This window comes from Miniopterus natalensis, chromosome 13 (assembly GCF_054644295.1).
Source record: "Miniopterus natalensis isolate mMinNat1 chromosome 13, mMinNat1.hap1, whole genome shotgun sequence".
NCBI classification, from domain to species: Eukaryota; Metazoa; Chordata; class Mammalia; order Chiroptera; family Miniopteridae; genus Miniopterus; species Miniopterus natalensis.
The window spans coordinates 49,028,881-49,053,342 of NC_142093.1; the positions used below are offsets into that span (position 1 = coordinate 49,028,881).

General features: G+C 49.6%; 1 protein-coding gene and 1 pseudogene across 2 annotated transcripts in view; one reads left to right on the plus strand and one right to left on the minus strand.

Moving 5' to 3' along the window:
* Window positions 1-24,462, plus strand: part of ATOH8 (atonal bHLH transcription factor 8) — a 63,323-nt gene that overhangs the window by 20,861 nt on the left and 18,000 nt on the right. The window contains exon 3 of one of the 2 annotated variants that reach the window (XM_016201802.2): window positions 7,544-7,782. The exons of the other annotated variant lie outside the window; for it this stretch is intronic. Within the exon in view, the coding sequence (XP_016057288.2) occupies window positions 7,544-7,549 (6 nt within the window). The 3' untranslated portion in view covers window positions 7,550-7,782. Of the gene's footprint in view, window positions 1-7,543; window positions 7,783-24,462 lie in introns of those variants that run through there. 2 annotated transcript variants of the gene reach the window in all.
* Window positions 10,329-11,524, minus strand: LOC148091676 (small ribosomal subunit protein eS6 pseudogene; annotated as a pseudogene).

Sequence of the window (24,462 nt, forward strand, 5' to 3'; positions counted from 1 at the left end):
TCTATCTATGAAGAGCTTAGGGATGATGGGACGGGCCGGGAGAGGTGCTTTTCTCATCTTAAAACTGCATTTTCACACTGTTTTTGCAGAAATCGTTAGATTATTTGGGCTGTCCAGGGACCTCTGGGCCTCTCTCAGCCACCCCATGGTTGCCGCCACTGGTCCTGAAATATCCAAAGCTAGTCTCCTTCCTGGGGGAGACACACTGTGGTCTGTACGCAGGCTGGCCGGCCAGCACTTTGGCATGAATTGGCTTGTCTGGTTGGCGCCTCATCACTCCTGCTGTCACTCTGTGGTAAGGATTGGGGAGGGTAAGGCAGAAGAGTGATGAGGAACAGTCCTCAACCCTGAGGAGGCAGGCCTGACAGGGATCCCTCGACACTGTGGTTGGGTTGGGTGTGTGTGTATGTGTGTATTGGGGGTGTGGTGTGTGTGTCATGATGCAGGGCCTGCTGGGGAGCTGCGAGGGAGCAGGCCATCCTCACCTGGCTGGTCCACATTTCTGCCCACCTGTCTGCTCCCCTCCAGCCTGGGTGCTGCCTCTGACTATGGGGCAAGGTCATGGGCTCCTTGAGCTTCTGGGTCTGGAAGAGCAGCATGTGGCCAAGTGGAATTGGCTGGACAGCATCATAGGATGGGAAGCAGATGGAAAGCTGCAGCAGCTGGGCCTCAGGCGTTGCCTGGGCCAGCTCGACCCTCTCGGTGCCCCGTACTGTCGGTGGGGTGGAGTCCAAGAAAGACAGATAGGCTGATGGACATGGAGAGATAAACACAGGAGAGGCCAAGAGAAAGTTGGCACAGAGACATACAGGCAGAGCATGGAGAGAGAAACAGAGATCGGCAGCCCGAGGGGGGCCTGCAGCCCAAGAAGGAGTCAGCACGGCAGAGCCTCAGTTCGGTCTCTCTGGCTGTCCCTTGCAGCCTGGTGGGCTCCTTATGAGCTCTGGCCCTGGCTCTGGGAATGCCAGGACTCCCAGGGCCAGCCACCTTCCCTTAGGCTCCAAGGGACGAAGGCTGAGACTTTCTTAGAACCCAGGGAGGTGGCGGCTGAGTGTATGGTTTGGGGACTTGCCGGCCCCATTTGCCAGTGAAGAAGCCGAACTCTCCAGGGGTCAGGGGTTTGCCTTGCTCTGCTGCATCCTACCAGTGTGGCCTAGGGCAAGTGAGGAAACTGCTCAGGCCCCCATTTCCTAGTCTGCAAAACGAAAGCAACCGTGGTCCACCCGAGGGGTCTGTGCGACAGCACATGCAAAGGAGTGCAGCGTGGTGCCTGCGCCAAGGCCACCCCAATAATGGTGGCTTTGAGCACTGAGCTGCTCGCTACGATACCCAGGCCTGGAGGGGCAGGCGATGTGGCCCTTTCCCTCAGGAGCTCCTGTGGGAGCTGCGTGGGGCGGTCGCACCAACACTGATCTGTGGCACAGAGAGACGCAGGAGGAGGCGGTGTGAAGCGCTTCAGGAGCTCAGAGCAGGAACACGCTTCCCCAGCCTGCGGTGGAGGTGGGAGCCCGGGGTTAAGAAGCTGGACTGGAGCTGCCCTCACTGTCCTGGACGGGGGAGCAGCAGGGGCACAACCAACAAAACCCCTTCCCCTGGAGCTTTCATTTCCGTGGGTGGAAGTGACTCCGGCTAAGGTTCTAGGACAGCGTGGGGTGTGCAGACCCTGCACGGACAGGAAACCCGAGGCCCAGCTCCGCCAGAGCATCTTAGCCCAGGCGGGCCCGCGGGTTACCTGCTCTCGTCCTCAGCGCTGTCTGCTGCCGGGCGGTTTCTCACTGGGAGGAAAGCGCTGTGTGGACGGCATAGCTGACTCTGAGGTTTGGATGTACTCAGCGGCCTCAGTAAATGAGTGGTTTGGCCTGCCAGACCCACCCATGCCCCAACCTGGGGGGCTGGGCCTGCGGGCAGGCGCCTCTGAGCAGCACAGGGAGCTGTGCGCACCCCACACAGCGGAGGGGATCCCCAGCCCAGGCGGCTCAGTCGCTGCTGGGCAGCAGCCGGAGGAACAAGACGGGGTGACGGGCGGAACCGACGGCGTTTCCCAGCAGCGGGCGTTTTCAGCTTTCCCCCCGGGGTCGATGTATGCTGCCCCCGGACAGGGACCGTAACCCCAGGGCCTGTCACGGATCTGGCACCCAGTAGGAACTCAATAAATCTTTGTTGAGTAAATGAATTTTTCTCCCAATTCATGGTCCCCAGGCAGATTCTTCTGGCTCACAAGGGGCTCTGGCCATAACTGCGCAACTCTCAGACACCTGAGACCTCCGCGGGCCCTCCCAGCCTGGACACAGTGTGATCCTTGATTCACGCCATGTTCCTGCCCTCGGCATATAGCAGCCAACTCCAGCTGCTCATAAATTTCCTGCCTGTCACCCGTGGCGCCCAGGCCAGGCGGGGCGGGAGGCGCTGGGGGTGGCCTGGTCATACCTGCTTCCAGTTCCCTGGGAAGTTCGAAGGCTGGAAGCCCAAGCCTGTGCTTGTGCCCAGAATAACCTCAGCAAAGCCTGGCCCTCTGAGAAGATGTGGAAGCAGATCTGCCAAATGCAAAGATGTATGGGCTGTTAGAGAAAATATAAACACCAGCTTACGGTGCAGTTTGCACAACGTAATTCTACTTTCATAAAATACTATATAGGTAATATAGCAGAGGGAAATAATCACCCATGTTTTCTCTCGATGGGGAGATTAAGGCGATTTAATTTTTTTTTCCTGTCCACTCGTCTGTATTTTCTAATTTTTCTATAATTAACATGTTCTACTTACGCAGATTTAAAAAAATTTTAAGAGCTTTATCAAGATTATAGTTCACCCATTTAAAGTATACAGGTCAGTGGGTTTGGTATTTTTCACAGATATGTGCAACTATATCAAAACAGTCAATTTCAGGACATTTTCATCGGTTGTTAGCTATCACTTCCTACCCCAGTCCTCCCTCCCCTCCAAGTCTAGGCAACCACTAAACTATAGATTTCCCTGCTCTAGATATTGCATGTGAATGGAATCAGGTAATACGTGGTTTCTTGTGTCTGGCTCCTTTCACTTAGCATACTGTTTTCAAGGTTTATCCATGTTCTATCACGTTTGTTGGTACTTCACTCCTTTTTTATGGCTAAATAATATTCCATTGTATGGGTATACCACACTTTGGTTATCCATGCATTCATCAGATGATGGATATGACTTACGTAGTTTTAAAAATTGTGTTTATTTTTTTAAAAGAGTATACTGAAATCAAATGGGTCAAGATGACAGTTGGTTCAAAGTGACTCTCTCTGGTTACTTGTTTTGAGACTTTTCAAAGTTTGTTCTATGTTTTCAAATACCAGTTAGTCAAGCTGAGGACCTAGCTTTTTGTGGGAATGTGATCTAGCACGTTTCAGCACCTCCACTGTGCATCAGGCCCCGACAGGGGCACAACTCCATTGTCTCATTGGTTCTTTGTAAATAAAGAAGATGGGTATTATTACTATGCTCATTTAAAAAATGAGGAAACTGAGGCCTGGAAGGACTAACCAGCCTGCCCAGGGCCCCACAGCCCACTGACTTTGTGGCCAAGATGAACGAACCCCAGCATTCAGCATTCAGAATGGGACATGAACTCTCTTTTCTAGCCCACGTATAGGTGTACTTAAAAGTGAAAGGTAAAATGATGCTAATAGCATGGGTCCAAGAAATACTTCTCCCATGTCCTCCCTGCTTGTCTTTCATATTTTAGTTTTAAAATAACATTTGGAATCTGACTTCTCTTTTTAGGACAAACCTTTTAAAAAAAAAACTTTCAGAATTTCAATCCCATTGGCTTAAGTTTCTGCAGGTAGAAGGCTGCATCTGAATTGCTTAAATATAGGAAAATATCTAATTTGAAAATAGTGGAAAGTGGTTGAGTAGGTAAAGTGAACATCAGTGACTGAAATGAATTTAAAAGGTAAAGTAATTTAAAAAGCAGATATAATTGTGTGGTTTTTTAAAAAAAATGCCCCCAAGGTGGTGGAATTACCCTGCAGCACACAGAAGTGATCAAGAGAGGAAACCAGTCCACTTAAAGCCAGAGGTAAACTTAGTAAGCAGATGAGGCATAATTAGGAATAAAGAACTGGAAGTGAAGGAAAGCAAAAAAAGATGGAAAATTGTTCCAGGAGTCACATTAACTACTAAAAGTTTCCCTAAAGCACAGGCACATTTACAAAAGTGCTCAATGTTACATTTGAAATAGGAAACATACCCTGTTTCCTATATAAAAGCTACAGTAAATAAAATCCCTGCAGCTAGAGATATTTATTCACTCATTCAAGTATTTACTGAGATGCTGCTGTGTGCCCGGCACTGTTCTCAGCCTTGGGACTACAACAGCGAACAAAACAGACCACACCCCTGCTCTCGTGGAGCTGGTGTTCTGACCGCAAATGAGCAAACAAATGAAAAGATGATTTCTGAGTGTGATAACCGGAACCCGTGCCACGCACTTCGGTCACTTCGGTCAGACTCAGCACGTCTGATCAGCTGAAAGGGACTGGATAGGCTGTCTTGTCTTCTTGTTTTTAAAGTTTGTGTTAGCAGCAGAACCTGTGTTTAAAGGGCATCTTCTCTGGTGAGGGGCTGTGATGCAGGGGGGTCCTTAGGACAGTGAGCCAAGAGCCTTACGCAGCTACAGCCAGAGACTTGGCCCACAGCAGAACCAGCACCCACAAAAGGACAGAGGGGTAGGGATCCCAGAGGCGCTTCAGGCTGTGCTTCTCACACGGGGGTTATGTTGCCAGGTGTCTGTGGTGTAGTTGTCACGGTGGGGAGTGCTTGTTAGCCTCCTCCCCCAGATTTTCAGTTACGCACACACACTCACACCCCCTTCCACACCCCCATACAGCTCCTTCTGAAGGGATGGCACAGGCAGGTTTGTCTTCCCTCGCATCTGATTGGTCCAGGGGAAGAAACCTGACTGAGGCCGGAACAATCAGGGTCTCCGCTAGGCATTTGGGGTTCGGATGCTGAGAGACTGGGCCAGTTGGTGGTCAGGCAAGAAAGAAGCAGATTCCTGCAAGTGGCCTCGTCCTGCTTTTGGCTGGCACCCAGAGGGAAGGCCCTCACGTTGCCCATTCTGAGGTTTGCAAACCCTTTACTGCCATTCCTGAGATTTCCCCCTGGCCTTCTGTAGCCTTAAAGAAGCTGCACTTTACCAGAAGGTTGAGTGAGTTCCTACTCAAGATGCAGTTGAGTAGGAACTGCATCAATCGAACGAGTTCAGAAAACACTTTGTAAATAAAGCCACAGGAATTTCTCTACTGTAGGACTTTACATAGCCTTTAATATGCTAGTAGACATAGTGATTTTCCAGGATGGGGCCAAGATCTGGTGATTCCCAAACTCATGAGTCCTATCTCACCTGTCTTGTGTTCCGCAGAGCACTCTGGGGAGTGCAAATCCACATACAACCCCCTTGCTGTATAAGTGAAGGAATTAAAGCACAGAGAGGGAGGGAGTTCCCCAAGGTCACACAGCTGGTTAACCGCAGAGAAGATCCTGGCACCTGAGTTCCTCCCAGTGTTCCTCCTACCACACCCTAGCTGATTTAAGGCTTCCTTAGACTGATGATGCATGTGCCTGGGCCCAGGTGGGTGGTGGGAACACAGGTCCAGTGGAGACTCGAGGGAAAGGGTGGGGTCAGGCCTTGGAGAGTGAAACCTCATCTTCCTTGCTCTTGGGTGGTAGCCCTGGCTTCAGGAGGGTGTGAGAGCTGGTCGAGGTCTCGGGGCTCGGCTACTCCAGCTGACCCAGCCTTTCACGCCCTCCCCCAGACCACAGGCAAGCTGAACAAGAAAGGAGCTCAGCTGTCCTCGCAGGGCCCGCCCAGGCATCCAGCGCCAGGATGACGCGGGCTGTAAATCACCCCGTGGACCACAGACCCGGTGCCATCCCCACGGGTTTCCTTTCCTACTGCTTAGCCCACTTCCTCAGACTCGGTAACAAAAAGCAGATTCTTGCTGGGGCCAGCCTCGCACCACAGTGGGCTGGGAGAATGTGAGCCTGGACTCACCACATCAAGATGCTCCCGCCTCTCACTTTTCCCTCTTAACCTCAATTAGCTGGAGGACACGCCCTCCTCGCGGCCCAGCTCCCTAGGACCCCACTCTCAGCCTGGCCCCTGCCTCGCACCTTGGCTGCTGCTGAGCGGGGCGCCCCAGGACTGTGGTTCGAAGGCCCTCCAGCCTCGCGGTTTGGCTCCGTCCTGGCTCCCCCAGCCTCCATTTCAGCAGGAGCAGCCTCTGTGGCAGAATAAACACTGCCGATCTGGATTCAAATCCTGATGCTGCCAACTTCTAGTGCTTCTTCCCCTGAGCCCGATCCGGGGATTGCTCGCCTCTGAGACGGGGATGTGAGGAGGTGCCCTGGCATGCTGGAGGTGCCTGACAGATGTTTGGCTTCCAAAATAAGTGCTTAGCTGTTTGTTCAGGGCTGTTGCAAGAATCAGGAGAGCAGTATTTGGAACTGCTTTATTCGGGGTGTGCTGTGCCGGGTTCAGGGACTGCTGTTTCTTGTTCGTATGCTCGGGGTAGACTTGGAGCCCTCACAGAGCCTCCCCACCAGCTGTGACCTCCCCAAAAGGCTAAATCCCAGCATCCCCCATGACCTTCCCCATCTCCTGGCCCTTCCTGGTAGAAGGTCACACCCTGCAGACAGTTTTCTCACAAGCAACACCAAGTTCAGCAGCCAGGGTAAAGTTTGCGAAGGTCAGGACTGCGAGAACGTAAAGATGGACTAAGCTAGGGGTTTTCAAGTCATGCTCCTCAGCGCCCTGGGTTCTCAAGATGCCCGAGGGATGCAACATTGCAGGAAATGCTGTGGGATTCCAGGTCCCCCTCTCGATGTGTACCCCTCACCCCAATGCTCCAAGTAGGCCAGAACTGTGTTTATCTGTGTTCTGTGTTAAGGTCCACAGCTCAGACTTCACTTCTGATGCTTAAGAGAAAGTTTGAACATTAGTTACCTGCTCCAGTTGTGCCATTTTACAGATGAGGATACTGAGGCACAGAAAGCTCAGTGGTTTGTCTCAGGTGTCAGGTCATCCAGCTGCAGGTGGATGAGCTGCAACCTGCCTGCCTCTTGACACCTGGTGTAGTGAACAGTGGAGGGGAAGCAGCCATGGATGGCCATTCTTGTGGGGGCAGGCCTGACTCCGACATCTCTGTGTGACCCGGGCATTTCGGTCTCAGGACCAGGTGTCCCTGAGCTCCCTCTACCCCCTTGCAGCCATGCCCCTTCCCCCAAACCAACACAACCAGCAGTGGCTCTGAAATGCCGGGGGTGGGGGGGCGAGATGGGTAAGGGGACAATGTAGACCCTGGAGGCAGCCAGTCCTGGGTCCAAATGCTGGCTCAACCACTTTCGGAAGCCCCCCAGATGCAGTCCCCTGCCTGGGCCATACGAGTCCCTCCCAGGGCAGCCGTGATGACTAAGTGAGAGGAGAGGCTGGGGGGCTGCTACTGGTCGGCCTCTGGAAATAAGCCAGGATGAATGGGGGCAGCTCCTGACAGTTGGCTGTTTTTTTCAGGAGTGACTGGCCCTGGGCTGGACCAAGGACACTGCTGTGGGCCTCTTTCCAGTCAAGCCTGAGGAGAAGGGGAGCTCGCCAAGTCCAGCCTCGTCTTCTTCAAGGTGCCGCCACATGCTCAGACCACTGCCTCTCAGGGTCAGGCAGGAACACACTGCCTCCCTCACCCTCCTGACCTCCCCAGGCCACTCCAAGGTGACTCCGCACTTTGCCCTCTGCCTGGCGGGGAGGAAAGAGCTCAGCCTTCCTCTTGTCTGGGGCCTGAGGCCTACCCTCTGGCTGCAGAAATTCATTGCCAAAGATATCACAGAAACACTGAACATGTGCTGAGAAAACCCCACCATGAAAAGCCACGCTCTTGCCCTATGACCTGTGCCCCTCCTGGTGCCCGACTTCCATCTCAAGCCAAAGACAAGTCAGCAATTCCACCAGGAACTCAGAAAGATGGACGTTTGGTGACCATTGGAAGCCTCTGACCTCTGACCTGGACCTCTCTACACTGGACCCTGAGCTGGTTGGGTTAAGATAAGCCTCCTGGGAGCTGTGAGAGGCAGGCTGGGGTACCTATCGGGAGTGGGATTTGAGATCCCGGCCCCCTTCTCTCCCTCTAACTGGCTGCCCAGGTCTCTGACCCTCATTCTCAATGTTCCCTGGGCTCAGGCTTTTCTTCTTGGGCCCTGAGAATCATAAGAAAGGGGTAAGTGGGGGAGAGAAGCAATATTGACCACCCTGTACCCCACCCCAGGGACCTGCCGCAAGGCCATCTGCCTAAAGATCTTTGCTCCCCACCAGCCCCTCCTTGCCTATGGCCGCCCTCCTGGCTGGGCAGACGAGATGGCGCCTGTTTGGAGGCCAGTGTTCTCTTACTAGTCATGCAGGGGGCAGAAGGGAGGCAGGGACCAGGGGAATGGGCCAGTATGTGGGGGAGTGGGGCATGTTCAAAGCCAAGGCCTGCTCCTTTCTTTGCTCAAAAGGCCAAAGCTGTTCACATCTGTGCTCAACCAACTGCTTCAAATTGAAGTAAAAGCCCCAACGTGTAAAGAAAACACTTGTTTGTGTTGAGTGGACTCTGTGGATTATCAGGACTTTGGCTGGTCAGTTGCAGGGGGCTCTGTGGGAGAGGAGAGGTTGGTCTCTGTCTAGAGGTTGGGAGCCCTTCAGGAAGTGGGTAGTGTGTATGTGTGTGTGTGTGTGTGTGTGTGTGTAAGGGGTAGAGGGGGCCCTCCCCATGGCCTCAGTCTGGACTAATGACCAGGAGGCTTGGTCAGGAACATGTGAAGAGCTCATTCCACTTTGTATCTCACTTAATCCATAGCAGAGTTTATGAGGTGGGGCTGTACTTTCAATCCCATTTTATAGATGAGGAGACTGAGACCCCAAGGAGAGAGACAGGGCCAGTCAGTGACAGCTGGTTCTTAGATCAGGTGGCATCACTCCAAATCCTGTGCTCTTCACCCCTTCCCAGCCCCACAGTGAGTCTGTGACTAGCCTTGTCATGTCACCTCACCTCAGTGGGTGTCCCTAAAGCAGGGCAATAAGGGCCCATTGCAGACAGGGGAGGGGGTAATAAGAACCAGGAAAGGGCTGTGTGGGTGGGGCAGGGCCGCCCAAGGAGAGGGAGGTGATGAGAAAGAAGGCTGTGCTCATGCAGGATGCACCTCTGTCCCTGTTCCTCCCAGTGTCACTCTCTCCTGTCTGCTCCATGGGCTTCTGGGCTGGGGCTGGGGTGTCTGTGGGTGGAACTGGCTATAAGAAGCCTCCCATTCTTGCACTGATGTTTCCCCTGCATGGCCCTTTGCCAAGCACCAAGATCTGGGCAGAACCAGGGGCCCAAGATTGCTCAGAGCTCTCCTCAGAGCACACCACACACACACACACACACACACACACACACACACACACACACACACACACACACACACACACACCCCTCCTTATGTGTACATGCACCTCTCAACAGACACTGCTGTACATTCCCAGGTAAGGGAATTCCATTTCAGACAGACTCAAATTTCATCAGCTCCTGGAAGCCCACCAAAGTAGGCTTGGAATGGGAGCAGAGAAGGGACAGTTAGGAAGGCTCAGTCACTTTGGGATCCCAGACAGGTAACAGCCCCACCCAGTTGTCTCTCTGAAGCAGGAAATGAGGCCCAATCAGCATCAGAGGCACCAGAGGACCCTCTCTGTTGCTAAAGGGTGGGGGGATTACCTTCATCTCATTGCCAGGGAACCAGAGGCATGGCCTTGCCACCCAGAAACCACCCATGCTTCCACTCCCCACTCCTCTCCTGTTTAAGGCCTTCATTACACACTTTCCTTTCATTCCAAAGCATCTATTGATCATGTGCGCACATCAGCACTAAGCTAAGTGCTGTCAATAAAGAAATGGATCCCTAGTAGTGCCTGTCTTCCAGAACTTACGGTTCTTTATAGACAGGCAGACAAGAAAATGATTATGAGACAGGTGAGTATGATGTTTTGGGAGCTTCGGGAAAGAAAATACTAACTCTCCCCGGGGAGGTATCAAGAAGGCCATTCCTAGAAAGGGGCCATGGGAGTTGGGTCTTGAATGATGAATAGAAGTTTTCTGTGTAGAGGAATACTAAGCCCTGGCAGGACATTGGAGATGATTAAATATTGATATAAAGTATTAATGCGAAAGTCTCATCTCCAGAAATTCTGATGCATTATTGGTCTGGAGTGTGGCTGGGCATGGGGATATGTAAAAGCTCCCCAAGTGATTCTAATGTGCAGGCAAAGTGGAGAGCCACTGGCTTAAGGAGGCTTAGGCCTCTGCATAAAAAAAGGATCTAGAATCACTGATACGGGATACAGGCTGTGCCAAAAAATGTGGAGGTGCGTGTGTGCGTGCTTGCTCGCGCGCACATTTGTGTATGACTAATAAATGTTCATGCTGTTCTTTTCTGGTCCAGCTTCTCCAGTATAGCAGCTTGTGTTCCTGTGCACGCGCACACACACACACACCCCTTGTGTGCACATGCACTTCTAGACACACACTTGTGTACATTCCCAGGTAGGGAATTCCATTTCAGATAGATTCAAATTTCATCAGAAGTTTCTAAACAGTTTCTGTAAGCAACCATACAAGAAGACCCTTGCCAAAATAAACATTTTGAAGAGCCACTCTTCTGGGCCCTGTGAGGGCACTCCCAGGCCAACTGAGGGTTTGTGGTCCCCTACTGGGGATCGACCCCAAAACCCAGGCATGTGCCCTGACCGGGAATCGAACCGCCATCTCCTGGATCCTAGGTTGATGCTCAACCGCTGAGCCACACCAGCCAGGCTGTTCTGGCATTTTTCTGTGGCCTCTTCATTCTCTTAGCCAAAAGTTTAGCATATTCTGTGGCCTCTTCCTTAGTTTTCTCAGTCCGCTGTTTCTTCAGAGCGATATGCTGATGTTTGTGTTGCAGGACACGTGGTGTAACAAGATGCTGAATCTCAGGTACTTTGGTCCTAGTTTCTTACCTTCTTTGTTTAGGGGCTTTTTCACAATATACTGGTGCACGTGATCTTTAGAGAGGTTGAAAAGTCTGCGGATTCTGCTAGCTCTTTTGGGCCTCAGGCAACAAGGCACAGTAGTGTCAGTGAGGCCAGGGGTATCTCTCTCCTCCTGTTTACAGTGACCAAGTTGAGAACAGTGACATTGGCATCCACCATGCACCTAACAGGTTTGCGCTTTCTCTGTCCAGTAGTTCTCCTTGGTCTGTAACAGGAATGCCCTTTACTCAGCAGCAGGCAGACATGGCCATGGGTCAGGACACCCTGCTACATGGGGAAACCTTGTCTGCGTTTCCACCACTGACTCAACCACAATCAAGCCACATAAGCCTCCCGTTCTTCACCCAGAGCATCAGCAGCAACTTCTGTGGCCATAGGCTTCTCACGAAAGGCACGAAGTCTGCGTTCATCACCCACTTCAGTGAGTTTCTGGCCCCCAGTGGCTGGGAAAGAGATGTACATTCAGCTTTATCCTGAAGGAGCCGACTGCTTCCCAGGCGCCACAAAAAAGAGGAAATGATTTCTTTTCAGCCTAACTTGCCAGTGCGTCACATCCACCCAGGCCCTCTGGTGTCCCTAGAGCTCTAGTTCTCTCAATCCCTGAGCCTGGGCAGATGAGGGATCCTGCTTTCCCCCCTAGCGGTGGCCTAGGAGCCTGCCCTCCCGTCCTAAGTGCTGCTGTTCATACACAAATAAAAACATCTACCCCTCCACCCACCTTCAGTGGGAAGCCAAGCATTGCCCCAGATTTCTAAGGATTCTCAGGGGCTTATATTCCCGGAGTTATCTCTGGGTTTGATCTTTTGGGTCCTCGGAATTCATAATCTCTCTCAACTGCCTCCTATGGGGAGCACAGCCATTAAAAAAGCATGGAACAGACTGAGGAATCTCAGATGGAAAGGGGAGCACAGCCATTAAAAAAGCATGGAACAGACTGAGGAATCTCAGATGGAAGAGGGGAGAGGGGGACAGGAAGAGATAAACCAAAGAACTTATATGCATATACGCATGACCCATGGACACAGATAATAGTGCAGTGAAGGCCTGAGGGGGAGGGGACCGGTGCAGGGTGGAGGGGGTCAAAGGGGGGAAAAAAGGGGATACATGTAAATATATTGAACAATAAAGATAAATTTTTTAAAATGTTTATATTCAAACAAACAAACAAGACCTTGCCATTTTCTTCCCAATTAATTTAGCTGATTTCATGTATTTTTGACAGGTTCATCATGTTTCCGGCAGTTAAAAATATTTTCCCTTCTGGCTTCACTCCCTGACACTGCATTTCTGGGCTGTGACTCACACAAAGTTGTCCCACAGCTGGGACTTGAATCCAGTCTCTTTTCTTCAACCTAACATCACCTACTCAACTCCAGGTCACCATCAAACTCAGGCCTGAAAAAGGAGATTGCGAAATATGGTGCCCAGTGGAAAGGTCATGAGCAAACACAGCAGCTGACGGGACACTCACCCACCCACCCTCAGCTGAGCAGCCAGCCAGACCTCCCCTCCGGGAGGAAAGACCCATGCCCTGGAGCAGCCATATCACCCCCAGCTCTGCGGAGCCCTGAACTTTGCCTGGTCCAAGCCCATACCCCAAACTACCTTCAAAGCTACCTAGCCCACAGACAGCATGCATTCAATCTCTGGGATTTCTCTTCCAATTCCACAACTGGAAGTTTCTAGGGAATTTCCTTTTGCATATGTGCACATGTGCACATGCATGCAACACACACACACACACACACACACCCTTAAAATGCTTCCAAGTCCCAGGAAATAAATCTCCATTTTTCGGAGAAGAAAACAGACTAAAAAGCAAGATTTGGGGTATAGTTTGGGATAGTTATGCTGACCTTTATTTTCTACATAAAACCGGGCAAGGGGTTTGACACAGATTTTCATACCTCTTCCACGTGTGAAAGGCAGCCTAGGAAGCCAGATATTGCAACTCAATGAAGAGCTCTAAGATGAACAGACCTGGCGAGGCCCTCTGAGAACAGTGTTCAATGACCCTCTCCGCTGGGGATCACAGCATAATATACCCCTTCTGTAAAAGCTCTGAAAAGTGCTGCAGCAAGAAAACCCACTTAAATTTGAGAACTGATTTCTCCCAAACTTATTTGAACACTTACTCTTTAAAAAAACTTAATTGTGGTAAAACATGCCTAACATAACATTCATAATTTTAACAATTTTAAGTATATAATTCAGTAGCATTAAATACATTCAAAATGCTGTGTAACCATAACCACTATCTATATCCCAAACTTTTCCATCAACCAAATAAAAACTCTGTATTCATCAAACAATAACTGCCCCCTTCCCACCTCCGCCCAGCCCCTGGTAGTCTCTATTCCACTTTCTGTCTCCATGAACTTGCCTGTTCTACATACCTCATGTAAATGGAATCATACAATATTTTTCCTTCACTAAGCATAATGTGTTTTCAAGGTCTATCCACGTTGTAGCATATATGAGAATTTTGTTCATTTTGATGGCTGAATAATTTTCATTTTATGGATAAATACTTGGTTTGTCCATTCATCTGTTGATGAAGGGTCCTTATTCTTTATTTCATGCCCTGATCTCTCATGGGACACCTAGGAGGGTCCCTGCAACACCTGGGGACTGCTGGTGTATGGAGGCCCTAGAATGTTTGGATTTGGGATAGGCCAGGATTTTCTTACCCACACATTGCCCCAGGCACTGCCAGAGGGCTCTGGTCCTCGAGGTCTCCAAACTCAAGGCAGAGGCTGAAGCCCGGGGGGAAAAGCCACATGGAAAGCACCCAGGAGGGTGGTCTGTGGTCTGTCCTGGGGGAAAGCAAGGGAGAACCTGTCCTCTAACCTCACAGGACACATGACCCTGCTGTGCTGTGGGGACCCGCTGGGATGATTGACAGCTCAGTGTTGGTGACATCTGTCAGGGATGCCTTCCCTGGCTTTGATGACAGCACTGGACAGCAGCCAAGCTTGAGGGGAGCAGTTGCCTGAGAGGCCCTGGCCCCCTGTTGGCAGCCCACAGGTGCGCCCTGTCCTCCTCCAGGGAGCTGGACAGGCTGTTCCGGACCAGTGCCCCCTCCCTGCCCTTACTGTCAGCACTTCCCACAGAAGCCCCTTTCTAGCAGGCAGACCTGCCTGGGGCAGTGGGGTGAGGTATGCGCCCCCTGGGCTCACCCCAGGGGAAGGGATCTGGGACGGGCAAGTGGGGAAATGCCCAGAGTCCTGTGACGAGGGGGAAACATGGGCCCCTCTGGGAACCTGGAGACCTGGGCCAGGTTGGCCTGACCTTCAACTCTGTATGTGACCCCTCTTGACAGAGGTTCTGTGACCTCCAAGACCCCTCGCAGCGATTTCCAACCTGGGCCCCACACTGCCTTGTGCCGCCTGCTTGCTGGGCTCAGGGCTCAGATTACAACTCCCCACAGGAGCTCTACCCCCACGTGGAGCCTGAACCCTGTTCTTGCTAGAACAGTTTACTCTCCTCCTGACGGATCATCTTTTGAGCCAGATAATTATTTGAAGGTGCAAAAACCTTCTGGAATTGTTAAACAAAACAAAAACAAGAGCATCTTTGGAGAAATTACAAATGAATGAGTGTTCATCCTTCTAATCTGGGGACAGGTCGCCTCCCCAGACCCTACATGTGCCTTTCAATTAAACTTGGTGCAAACTCCATGCACCCTGGGCCTCCCAGGGCACCCCTTTTCTCCTCATGGCAGTGTTACCTGCCTTTCCATCTGCCTTCCTGCCTCGCTTGTACACTCCTGGAGGGTGGTGTGCATGGCTGGCTGTTGCCCAGTGCAGGGCCAGCCCTCGGGACCTGAGGCGACCACGCATGGCACTGCTGGCCTGGGCCAGGAGGGCGCCTCGTGATTCTCTGACCTGGTGAGGGGCTGCAGGGCCAGGGTCCTGCCCATCCCACTCCAGCCCGAAGGTGGTCCTGGAGCCCAGTAGAGATTCAGGCGAGGGAGAAAAGTGTTAACTAAATAGATGAGTGTTTGTAGTTTGTGAAGTGAATAAAAACAAGAGCCGGACAAAACACACAGAGGGAAACCCGTGAGTCCTGAGCTTCTCCAGCCCAGCGTTGTGCACGGGGTGGAAGCGGAATTGCCTCGCCCACAGCACAGGCGGAGGCGGTCATGCCTGCCGGGCCTGTCTGCGCCCACCTGAGCCCTGCCCTGTCGCAGAGCTCTCTCCCTCTGCCACCCGCCGGGCCTGTTCCCCGGACCTCCCTTCCCTGCTCACCAGCCCACCGCAGCTCTCGCCAGGCCTCTCTGCACCTCTGTCGGGGCCCATTTTGCCTCTCCTGGGTCCTGCTTCCCCTCCCCGGCGTGGTGTCCTCAGTGATGGATTCAGGGGACAGCAGCGTTTCGCGGGCATCCCCTGGCATGCAGGTGGTCATAGATGCCAGGGCTTGGATGCTGGTTCTCAGCCCTGGCACTCACTGGCTGTGTCACGCAGGGTAAATCACTCCCCTATCTGAGCCTCAGTTTCTCCATCTGCAAAATATGTGGTTGGAGGACACGATGACTGAAGCCTCTGCCTGCTACATAATCCTCTCTCTCCAGAAAATATCACTCAGCACCAGGCTGAGTGAAAACTCTGCTGAATTTCTATCTTAATTCACCATTTTAAGGCTGCCCTGCCCCACTAGACATCACCCACAGTGGGAAGTAAGAGGTGTTTCATGCCATCTGCTTTTCTCACTCAGGACTGGCCTGGGCTGGCCTGTCCTCTCCCCAGGCCCTCTGGGCCCCTCCCAGGGCTGTGGCCTTCCTCTGGCCAAGGCCCTTGCTCAGGGATTCATTTCCTCTCCGGGCCTGAGCACTTTCCCAAGGAGCCAGCGCCTGTCCCTGCTGCCTGGATGCTTCCTCCGAGGCAGGGCCTGGATGGGCTTGGCAAGCACCCACTTGCAGTTGATGAGACTTAATTACCGCAGGGATCTGCTTTCCTCCCAGCCCTGGTGAGAGGCGCCTCCTTGGGAGCTCAAGGACACAGGGTACTCCATTGTCCTCCGGAGAAACCCAGCTGCCCGCTGCAACTGCTCTTCGGGTCTGTCAGCTGCTGCCCTCTTGCTCCTCCTTGCTCTCAGGGGTCTTTCGGCTTCCCTCCCTGAGGGCCTTGTCCAAGTGCCCACCCTCTGTGATGGAAGTCCTTCCCAGGGCTGCCACTTGCAGCCATTCTCCTTCGGGATAGCCACGATGCTAAGTCCACGGTCATCCTAGGCCTCATGGACTTGACCTGTCAGCACATTTGGCACAGCCCGTCCCCCTCCCTGAACTAGAGCTCAGTCTCCCTGGGTCGCCTCCTGCCACAGGGTGCCCCTCCTTTGCTTGTTGGCATGCCCTGGGGCAGGGTCCTCGGGTCTCTGTTCTCTCTCTTCCCTCCCTCAGGGTATCGTGCCCTTTGTGGGCTGTTGATTTCCAAACGCATATCTGCATCTGAGAGATGGCTAGGTCCCACTCAGAGTAAAGCCATGTCCTGGTAATGACCTCCAAGGCCTGCACCCCCTGCCCTGTTACCTCCTGGAGCTCACTGCCCGCTACTGCCCTCTGTGTGGCTCACTGACACACCACACCCAGCCTGCCTCTAGGCCTTGCATTGGCTGTTCCCTCCACCTGGAGTGCTCTCCCCCTAAATATCCCCATGGTTGTGCCCTCACCTTCTTCAGTTCTTTGATCAAATGCCACCTTTTCAGGGAGGTCTTCCCTGATGACTCGACCTTAAATGACAACCCCCAAGCCACCCCACTTCCCTCAGCATTCTCTCTCTCTTCCTTGCTTTACTTTTCTCCAATATTCTCATCACTAACTGACATGCTATGTCTTTCAAATACATCTATTTGTTCATTGATTATGTCCTTCCTCTGGGAGGTAAGCTCCATGGGAGCAGGGATTTTTGTTTGTTTTATTCACTGTCTCCCCCGTGTCTAGAACAGTGCCTGGGCACAGTAGTTGATCAACAAATATTTGTTGAACAGATGAGTGGGCCCTTCCGTCGATGTTCCTGTACGTACATTGCCATGTTCTGGCGTTTTTACTTTTTTGTAGAGTAGATCCTGGAAGTCAGGTTGTTTGTCAAATGTTCATACAAAGTATTTTTAACTTTAATAAACAACTCTAGATTATTTCTCAAGATTATTTTTCCAAGAGGTTGTAGCAATTATGCCCGTTTCCCCACTTGTGCTGGATGTCACCGCACTTGAATTCTGGCCAGTGTGCTGCCGGAGGGGGAAGGCATCTCATTGTTTCAATTTTCATTTCCCTGACTAATTAGAGAAGAACATGTTTCTCGTTTATGGACCACTTGAATTTCTGTTTCTGTGAATGTGTTTGTTTTGGTCTTTTGGGGGTGGGATGGCTAACCTTCCCTTAAGAGTTTGTAGAGGGTATCTTCATTTCTTAAACCCAAATCCCAGATAATTCTGAGATTTTTGGTGGTTCTGAAGCTGTCACCCTAGCGTGAGCACACTCTGGCTTGCACGGCCTGACACGCCCTGGGTCGCCAGGTGTTTTGGAATTAAAGATGTTTTAATGATATTTTCCCCTGTTGGTTCTTTGTATTTTCTACAATAAACTGGTGTTACTTAAAAAAGAAAAGATATTTAAAAACAATCATAAAATCTTGGTGCTGTCACACCAAGTGGAAAAAGCATTCACAATTAGGATGTGCTTTTTGATGACAGCTACACGAAAAGGCTCTCTGTAAATAGAAACTCAGCAGTCAATCAACCAAAGAGAAAAGGGGGGATTGCGGGTAGTTTTTTCTTACCATGGGAGGCAGGCGAGGAAGGTGACAGTGAAGCCCTAAGGAAAAAGATGAACTGCTGGAATCATGGTGCTCAGCTTGCACCGGCCTCGCGCCTTGGCGGGCATCACTGATCCATCACTGATCCATCACTGATCCATCACTGATCCATCACTGATCCATCACTCCAGTGGTCCCTCCTAAGCCCAGGGACCTTTCTCAAGCCAGTTGCCCAGGGAGCTAACAGATCGGAGCTGGCAGGCAAGAGCCCGTCTCCCTGGGCAGGAGGCCGTGCAGGCGGCCCCAGCCCTGCAGGGCCCTCCTGTTGGGCAGTGACATGCTGGAGCTGCAGTCCCGGTGGCTGCTCCTACCCAGCGGCGTGCTCGGGCTGGGGCATGTGAGTCTCTTCAACCTGCACTGGCTCCCATCACTTTCTGGAATCTCTTTTCTTCCTCAACCTGGGGGCTTATTGGAACCAGGAACACTGTCCTCAGCCCAGATGTGACTTGGTCCAGACCCTGGCATATCCTATCAGGCACTACACCTTGCCCGCTTCTGGCCTGACTCTCCAGCCTCTGATTTTTGTTCTCATGATTCCTGGCATGACACCCCACCATCCCCTCATGGTCCCAGCTGTGACTTCATGCCAGTGGCACATCCTGACTGTCTAACAGGCCCCTGACCCTCCCCTTCCTACCTGCCCTGTACTTGGCTTGCCTCAGAGCTGACAGATTCACCAGCAAGACTCACCATAAGACACTCGGGAATTCCACGCCCACCCTCCTTCTCTAGACCAGCTTGGGGAGGTGGATTGATTAGAAAGGATAGGAAGAAATATTTTTATAGCTTTTTCTGTTTTTGGAAAAACAGTAGATGATCTAGAAAAATGACATAGAAATGTATGAAAAGATTGTCAGTAATTCAACCACCTGGAGATAACCAGTTATTGTGCTGGTGAACATCCCTCCAGTCACCTCTCTGCCGCCACTCCCATAAGATATGTGTAAATGGGACCATGCTGTTATTCAACCTGCATTTTTCACTAATACATGCCCTAAACAAGGGGAAGGGGACTTCCCTTCCCCTCTACCCTCTCTCCGGATCAAGGTGGATGTGTGGTGCTCACGCAGGTGCTCTAGCAAGAGATGGAGGAGCAACCACATGGACGGGGTCTGGGCCCTGATGGCTTCATGGAGCAGAGTCAACTAACAACTCACTGTTCGATATGAGAAGAAAATAAACATCTGTATTAAGTAAGCCAGAACTTTCCAGCCAATGTGGGGCCTTCCTGGTGTCTGTAAACGGGGTACAGGTGTGTGAAGCTACTGATCGCCTCCAACCCTGGGCCAGTGGCCTTTGCACACAGCAGCCTTATGCTTTCGCCCCACTGAGCTATATAACTGTTATCATTTTCTCTGTGTGCTATAATGAGAACAAAATTTGGGAAGCTTTGGGATCGCTGCCCAAACTGCCAAATTTTATCCTAACAAATGTACCCTGCAAAATGAGATGTTGCTTAGTACATTTAACATGTGCTACTCTCCTTAATAAGATCCCTGGGTAGTTATGCCCCAAAGGAGTTTGTCAGAAGTCAGCAAGGCGAGGTTAGTGGGTGTTGCAGGTGGTCAGGATTTTCCCACATCAAAGAGGCACCACCTTGCTGGTCGTCACTCACCCTGCCTGCAAACCAGAGAGATGAGCCCTTTACTCCAGCCTCAGAGAACCAAAACTACTTTGGGTCCGCCTTTAACTCCCCTCTCCTCCCCTTGAGCTGTACCCATACCCCAACTTCCCTTCCCTCTTGGGATCTGCCCATCTCAGGAACAGAGGTAGCAACAGAGCTGAGGTGGACGCACCCCATCTTCTCATATGCTGTTTAATAATGTCATTTCTCCCTGGCGATGGTCATGGGTACACATCCAGACAGAACCAACCCTCACTCGGACAGAAGTTTATTAAGAGGGATAGGACTAGGGCTTTCCTGATTTCACCCACTCAGAACAGCATGATCTCAGTTTTAATAGCTTGGTAAGTTTAGGTTCACCTGTCCCAGGTATTTAGCTAAGGGGTCTTCCCCTTCGTTTAAACTCAGAACTCAACAAAAGAATTTGTTTTAGTATGAGGCGCTCACATTGGGACTTGACAACGACACGCAAACATAGACTCAAATCTGTGTGGCCATAAATACTCCGCAGTGACATTCTGATGTCACTGCTCAGCGGTTCCTCACCAGTAACTGGCGGGGGGTGGCGCGGAGCAGTGGGGCCAGGAGACAGTGCCAGCTGGGACCTGGTGGTTCCCCTCCTGCCAAGCCCGCTGCTCCCCACACCCTCCACGCTGTGCCGTCCCTGCACTGCTGGTCTTGGAGTTGGCTGTTGGCTTGTTTCAGGCTCTTATTTTCAAATTAGTGTCAGTATCTGCCAAGGTGATTGCACAAACTTTGCTTTGAGCACTAAAATAAGTTTTTTCTTCTTTTTGGGGGGAGATTTTTTTTATTGTGGTAAAATATACATAACATAAAAAAGTACCATTTAACCATTTTTAAGTGTACAATTCGGTGGCACCAAGGACATGCACAGTGTTGTACAAACATCACCACTATCCATCTCCAGAATTTTATCACCCCAAAATGAAACTCAGACCCATTAAATGATAGCTCTCACTTCCCTTTCCTCAGCCCTGTTACCTCTGTCCTACCTTCTGTCTCGGTTTCTACTTTCTAGGTACCTCATATAAGTGGAATCATACAACATTTGTCCTTTTATGTCTGGCTTATTTCACTCAGCATAATGTCTTCAATGTTCATGCATGTTGTAGCCCATGCCAGAGTTTCATTCCATCTTATGACTGAGGATTAAGTTTTTAATCAATGCCTTTTCACCAGGGCTGATTTTTCCAATACGTTCTACAAAATTCCCACAGACACTTAAGAAAAGTGGAATTGGCTTCTCTCTTTCCTGCATCTTTATTCATTTTATCTTCCACATGGCGTCTAACTTCTGGTAGTGCCAGGGAAAGGGTTTGATTCTGTCCTCTTGGACTAGAAGAGGTGCTCCCAGGTTGTAGGTCTATGCTGGGAACAGATGCCCTGTGGGGTGGCACCAACTGGTACACACACAAAGACTTCTCTTTGGTGATGGCACAGGAACACTCACTCTTACACTCCACCCCCGTGTTCTGTAAGCCTGGTTGGCATCATGATTTTTTCCCCCTTTAACGTGGCTTTATGTTTATTTTTATTTTTCAATTACAGTTGGCATTTAATATTATATTTGTTACAGGTGTACGGCCTAATGGTTAGGTGTTTATATAACTTACTAAGTGATCCCTTAATAAATCTGGTACCCACCTGACACCATACACAGTTATTACAATATTATTGACTATATCTCCTATGCTGTACTTTACATCCCCATGACTATTTTGTAACTACCAATTTGTATTTCTTAATCCCTTCACCTTTTCACTCAGCCCCCCCAAGCCCCTCCCCTTTGGCAACCATCAGTTTGTTCTGTGTCTGTTTTGTTTATTTATTTTGTTCTTTAGACTTCACATATAAGAGAAATCATATAGTATTTTGTCTTTCTCTGTCTGATTTATTTCACTTAGCATAACACCCTCTAGGTCCATTCATTGTTGTCGCAAATGGTAGGATTTCATTCTTTTTATGACCGAGTAATATTCCACTGTATACATGTACCACATCTTCTTTATTAATTCATCTATCAATGGACGCTTTGGTTGCTTCCACACCTTGGCTATTATAAATAATGCTGCAATAAACATAGAGATGCCTGTATCTTTTTGAATTAGTGTTTTAGATTTTTTTCAGATAAATACCCAAAAGTGGGACTGCTGGGTCATATGGCAGTTCTATTTTTAATTGTTTGAGGAACTGCATACTGTTTTCTATAATGACTGTGCCAATTTGCAATCTCACCCACAGTGCTCGAGGGTTCCCTTTCCTCCACATTCTTGCCAACACTTGTTGCTGACTTACTAATGATAATCATTCTGACTGGTATGAGGTGATATCTCATTGTGATTTTAATTTGCATTTCTCCAATGATTTGTGACATTGAGTATTTTTTAATGTCTATTGGCCATCTGTATATCCTCATTGGAGAAATGTGTATTCAGGTCCTCTGCCCATTTTTAAATTGGATTTTTTGTCTTTTTGGTGTTAAGTTATATGAGTTCTTTATATATTTTGGATATATCAGATGTACCATTGGTGAATATCTTTTTTCATTTGGTAGGTTGTCTTTTTGTTTTGTTGGTGGTTTCCTTTGCTGTGCAAGAACTTTTTAGTTCGATGTGGTCCCATTTGTTTATTTTTTCTTTTTTACCCTTGCCCAAAGAGACGTATCGAAAAAAATATTACTAAGAGCTGTGTCAGATAGTTTACTGCCTATGTTTTCTTCTAGGAGTTTTATGGTTTCGGGTCTTACATTTTAAGTCTTTAATCCATTTTGAGTTTATTCACGTATTTGAATATTCCTGTATATTTGAATATTCTTGTATATTTTGCACGCATCTGTCCAGTTTTCCTCCATACCATTTACTGAAGAGACTGTATTTATCCCCAATGTATTTTATTGCTTCCTTTGTCACAGATTAATTGACCATATAAGCGTGGGTTTATTTCTTTCTGGGTTCTCTACTCTGTTACATTGATTGGTGTGTCTGTCTTTATGCCAGTACTATGCTGTTTTGATTACTATGGCTTGTAGTATAGTTTGATATCAGGTAGCATAATATCTTGCACTTTGTTCTTCTTTTTCAAGACTTCTGTGGCTATTCAGGTTCTTCTGTGGTTCCATATAAATTTCAGAATTATTTGTTCTAGTTCTGTGAAAAATGCCATTGGTATTTTGATAGGGATTGCACTGAATCTATAGATTGCTTTGGGTAGTGTGCATATCTTAACAATGTTAATTCTTCCTATCCGTGAGCATGGTATATGCCTCCATTTATTTGTATCCTCTTCAGTTTCTCTTTTAAATGTCTTATAATTTACTGAGTACAAGTCTTTTCCCTCCTTGGTTAAGTTTATTCCTAAATATTTTCTTGTGCAATTGTAAATGTGATTGTTTTCTTCCTTTCAAAATATATTTTTATTAATTTTAGAGAGAGAGGAAGGGAGAGCGAGAGAGAAACATTGATGTGAGAGAGAATCTTTGTGAGAGAGAAACATCAATGTGAGAGCAAAACATCAATCGGCTGCCTCCTGCACGCCCCCTACTGGGGATCGAGTTTATAACCCAGGCTTGTACCCCAACCAGGAATCGAACCAATGACCTTCTGGTGCATGGGAGGACGCTCAACCAAGTGAGCCACACTGGCCATGGTGTGACTGTTTTCTTAATTTCTCTTTCTGATAGTTTGTTATTGGTGTATGAAAATGCAACAGATTTCTGAATATTAATTTTATATCCTATTACTTTACTGAATTTATCTATCAGTTCCAATATTTTTTGTGTGTAATATTTAGGGTTCTCTCTATTTAGCATCATGTCATCTGCAAATAATGACAGTTTTACTTCTTCCTTTCCAATTTGGATGGCTTTTATTCCTTTTTCTTGTCTGATTGCTGTGGCTTGGACTTGCTAAGCATCCATAGATTTAAACACCAAAGACACTCTCATATCTTCAAGATGTTCTGAATCTGATGGCCTCCAGGAACTGAGATGGGTGTGTCAGTGTTTGGAATGCATCACAGAACCACCCGAATCATTGCCACTGCCATTTCTGTCTCCCTCTGTCTTTTTGGTTTGTGGTTTTCACTGATCCATAGCTTTTTATCTGAAACTCTTGGGGTCAGGCCATTTTCAAGGCTTTTTTTTAAAAAAAAGGGATTTAGAAAAGTAATATAGTACTATGGTGTTTATTATGGAACTCCCCACCAGTAAGGTGGGGGGGCAGTATCCTGTAATTAAACACATTAATATTAATATTCATTCATGCAATATGAATAGTCCCAGTAAATGGGATAAACACAGATTAAGATTGTCAGTTCAGGTCTCCAAATGAGTTCCATTCAGGTCAGATTTAGCCCCCAAATGACACACGAGCTCAGAGCTTTTGGATTTGCAGAGCAGTGATTGTGAAGTGCAGGTTGAATAGGCTACCATGACTTCACTGTGTGAGGCTCAAGCCCTGAGTGACCAGAGCTGTGTCCACAGAGGACACTGTGCTCAGTGTGGGTGACCCCTAGAAGGCCCTGACTGGTCTCTTGAATGTGAGGTTTCCTTGGGTCTCTCTTCCTGGCCCTGAAACCCTCCTCCCCTTACTGGCTGATTGTGCAGGTCACAGCCCCTGGAGGAGAGCCTGGCCTCCCTCCTTCTGAGAGAACCCTGCCTGCAGCCCAGGTTGCTCACAGTCTCCTCAGACTCCAACATGCTAGAGCTGGAGCTGCACCTGGAGCCCTTGGGGGCCTGAGATGGAGCCCCACCAGCCCCTTTATACAGATGAGGGTGAGCCCTATAGACTCTCATAGTCAGGGAGTGAGACTGGGTGACTTTAGGCAGGGGCCGAGGGGCTGGGGGCATGTTTAAGAGCCTCCCACCCCCAGGGGATATGGGGAATGCCCCACCCGACCCAATAAAGTATTAGAGGTTTCCAGCCCACCCTTTCTTCCTGGGGCCC